This window comes from Brassica oleracea, chromosome C9 (genome assembly GCF_000695525.1).
Source record: "Brassica oleracea var. oleracea cultivar TO1000 chromosome C9, BOL, whole genome shotgun sequence".
Taxonomy (NCBI): Eukaryota; Viridiplantae; Streptophyta; class Magnoliopsida; order Brassicales; family Brassicaceae; genus Brassica; species Brassica oleracea.
The window spans coordinates 42,332,461-42,336,185 of NC_027756.1; the positions used below are offsets into that span (position 1 = coordinate 42,332,461).

Here is a 3,725-nt window from a genome sequence, read left to right on the forward strand (position 1 = left end):
GATTCTTAGAATCATTAGAGAAATATGTTGGTCCATCTAATTATATAATAAACTTTTTATTATACTAACAATAAATTCATTATTAATGTACTTTATTATTTCCTTAAATAAAATTTACGGAATTGTCTAATGTGGCTAAAGTATATATGACAATTAATGATTTTGAATAATAAAGATTTGATAAAAAATATTGTATCTTCTATCATATTTTTTTAATATTAAACTATTAAATAAATTAAACAACCACAATAACCATATAATAAAAAAATTTAGATTTTTCTGTATATGTTATATTTTGAATTTTTAAAAACGACTATAAATTACTAAAACTGTTAAAAATCTCATATTCAAATGATTACAAAATTATATAAGTAAAAAGTATAATTTAATTAATTATTAAGATTAATATATATATATATATATCGTTTTAAATTAAACTATAAACCATATAAAATACATAAATCTTTTAGATTCAAAATTTACTTTGAACAATTTTTTGGTAAAAATTTTAAACGAACATTGACAACTTATTTTTTTAAAAATTATAAATTATTAAAACTATTAATCCCACAATGAAAATTTTGTTATCAGTAATTTAATTTTTTTTTCTATAAAAGATACAAATGATCAAAAAAACTATATGAGTAGAAATCATCATTTAATAAACATTAATATTAAAAATATACTGAAATATACTATGTATGTTAGTATCATTTAAATTTAATTACATATTCTATCAAATATTAAAAAAATATTTTTTAGATTAATAAAATTGATTTATATGTTCGCACCAATTTAATTATATATTTAATAGTTGCTGACTTTTAATTATTCAATATATATTTATTATTTCATAATATGTAAAAATATTTAATACATAAAATAATTTTTATATATAATATTTATTCCGCGCAAGGTGCGGGTCTTAACCTAGTAAGAAAGTAAGTATAAAACTAATACTAATTTTTGGTCCTCTGAAACATAATTATCTGTAGAAGTATAAAAGATGTAAAAAAAAAACTTAGCGTACCTTAATTTCTCTCTTCTTTTGCCCTCAAAATGTTGCGTTAAAGGCCCAAGACTTGGTTCTTTTGTGCCTAAGTATTACAAGGAACCTAACTTGTGAACCTAAACTGCTTTCAAAGAGAAGTTTCTCTATCTATATCACACACACACAAAAATCTATCTTTCTCTTTCAGTGGTAACTTCTGCTCACCATTAAGGCAAGTTTATATATTGTGCTCCTCTAACAATATCAATTGCTGCTACAAATATCTCTTATTTCCACAAGTTTTTTACACATTTAGGTTTTCCTCAAACTTTGAAAAAAGGGTAACCGAATCTGCACTTTCACACAACATACCCATTTCTTTTTTTTTCATGTGATGTGAGAATTTTGGGTGAGAATAAGATGAAGACTATAAGTGGTTTAGGGATAGGGTTGAGTTTGGTGTGTGTGTTTCTTCTATTAGCACTTGTTGCAGAGGTCTATTACCTTCTGAGATGGAAGAAGAAGATCATCAGCCAAGAAAGCGAAGAAGAGAAAGAAGAAGAGCAACAACAGGTTGGGTACGCTAAGGAACTTATCCAGCTCTTCTGCTTCAAAAAGCCTGAGGCCAACAATGGCGGAAGAGAAGTGGAAATCTCGAGAAAACAAGATTTAGAACTAGGGTTTGAAGCAGAGCTAATGAAGCTTCATAACCACAGGCTTCTCTTCACAATCATCGAAGAGACAAAAGCAGATTTGGAATCTGATGATGGGAAATCAAGACTAGGCTCAAGGTCAAGAACAAGGAGCCTGAGTGATCTTCCGCTTGGAGTAAATGATTGTACTACCCCTGGCTTCACTCCATTGGCTTCTCCTGCTACACTAACCTCATCTCCCTTGGAGTCTTACTCGCACCATGGATTCAATCCTCTGTTTGAGTCAGATGGTGAGCTTGAGTTTAACAAGTTTTTCAGGTCGTCTTCTTCTTCATCTCCTCCGCCTAAGTTCAAGTTCTTGAGGGATGCTGAAGAGAAGCTGAGGAGGAGATTGATGGAAGAAAACAAAAGCAGAGAGTAAAAGTCGGCTGTAACAGAGGGTTCGTTTCTGAAGTTCATGAATCCTGCGATGATGAACAGAGAGGAGAAACAGAGTAGTGAAGAATCTGATGAGACGGTGTCGTTTTGTCCTTCTTCTTCATGTACAAATCTTAGAACGTTAGACCAGAGGTCCACACTGGTTGTTTAGTAGTTAGACCTCTCTTGTTCTACTCCTTAATTTTATTTTATTTTGGTTGAAAACTTTATAAGAATTTCAATTTTAATTGTGTGAATTATTTTTTCTTTCTCTCATTCTTATTCTTTGGGAATGATTTCTTATGTATGTATTAATCTGAAAAAAAAATTGCAGATGCTTGTTGTAATTTCCTTTGAGAACAAAAATTAAGCAAGAAAATTGGCTATGAAATTTTGTAATCTGTATAAAGCTTTTGAAAAATAACTTAAAATAAGTGTATTAGGTTTGAGTTAAAATTTTAAATCTTTCCGGCGGTCACAAGTTTGAATTTTTCAGCCTCCTTAAGTTTTTATATATTACTAAGTCCTATCAAAATATTACTATTTCAAGTAAACGATAAAAAGTGCAATGTTCTTTTCTTTCATATAAATTGTGTAAATGCTATCAAGCCCGCAAATTACGGCACAATATAACATCATGCATAAAGTTTTTTCACACACTTGTGATATACTCCCTCCGTTTCATAATATAAATAGTTTTGGGTAAAAATGCGAAGATTAAGAAAATTATTATGTTTTTAAAAAGTATTTTATAATAAATAGGTTAGATATAATTTAACCAATAAAAATAAGTCTATTTAATTTGATTAGTCACACTGTGTTCAATAAATGTAAAAGTTACCTAGAAATACGAAAACTACTTACATTTTGAAACAAAAATATTTCCCTAAAACTACTTACAATATGAAACGGATCGAGTATTTTAAAAGGAGGCAAATTGACACACTTGTGATTAGTACTTAATGATGCTAAGTGCCATAAAAACATATCGCTGTAGACTTGTAGTATGTGTTTAGGCTAATTAAATGAATTACAAACTTATAAGAAAAACTACCTTTTGTGTTGTCTGAACTAGAAAAATTCATGGCATGACGCGATCTATCGCCGAAAGGTTTGATTTAGTTTAACTTGCCTTTTCCACACTTTTCCTTCAGGAATATACCTAAATACAGGTGTGTTTGATTCCATTTGGAAGCAACCAAAATATAAGATAAAGTGTCTCTTAATTGAACTATGTGATGTTACTGTATACAACATCATTATCAAGTCGTACAGGAAAAAAATACAAAAATTAAATTTATAGAAAAATCGAAATTGAAAGACTATATCTTTTTTTTTTTTTTTGATAATCCAGGGGTTCCCCGCTTCGCGGATCACTCCCCTGGGTCCGGCCAGGCAGCGGTCCACTTCACCCGGGAGAGCTTTACCTGGGCTGGATCGAACCCAGTACCGCTTTGGTGTCCAGAAGAGGCAGGGTAGTTTCCGCATGGAGAGGGAATCGAACCCGGATGGTGGTTGCCACCACAGGCCCGTCCTGCCACTTTGACTACCTCGTCCGGACAAAGACTATATCTTTAGCATGAGAAAAGGTTAAATCAATATCACAGTCTGAAACTGTAATAAAAAAATTTTAAGTTACAAAAAAAAAAAAAAAAAAACTGTAA

The 3,725-nt window shown here is 30.5% G+C and overlaps 1 protein-coding gene across 1 annotated transcript; it reads left to right on the plus strand.

Annotated features, from left to right (window-relative positions):
- Positions 1-1,007: 1,007 nt before the first annotated feature.
- Positions 1,008-2,323, plus strand: LOC106316207. Its single transcript, XM_013754076.1, has one exon. The coding sequence runs from the start codon at positions 1,412-1,414 to the stop codon at positions 2,063-2,065; it is 654 nt and encodes a 217-aa protein (XP_013609530.1). The 5' UTR covers positions 1,008-1,411; the 3' UTR covers positions 2,066-2,323.
- The last annotated feature ends 1,402 nt before the right edge of the window (positions 2,324-3,725 follow it).

Bases quoted from the DNA above. Each gene is read 5' to 3' on its own strand.
- LOC106316207 (XM_013754076.1), top strand. From the start codon at position 1,412: ATGAAGACTATAAGTGGTTTAGGGATAGGGTTGAGTTTGGTGTGTGTG.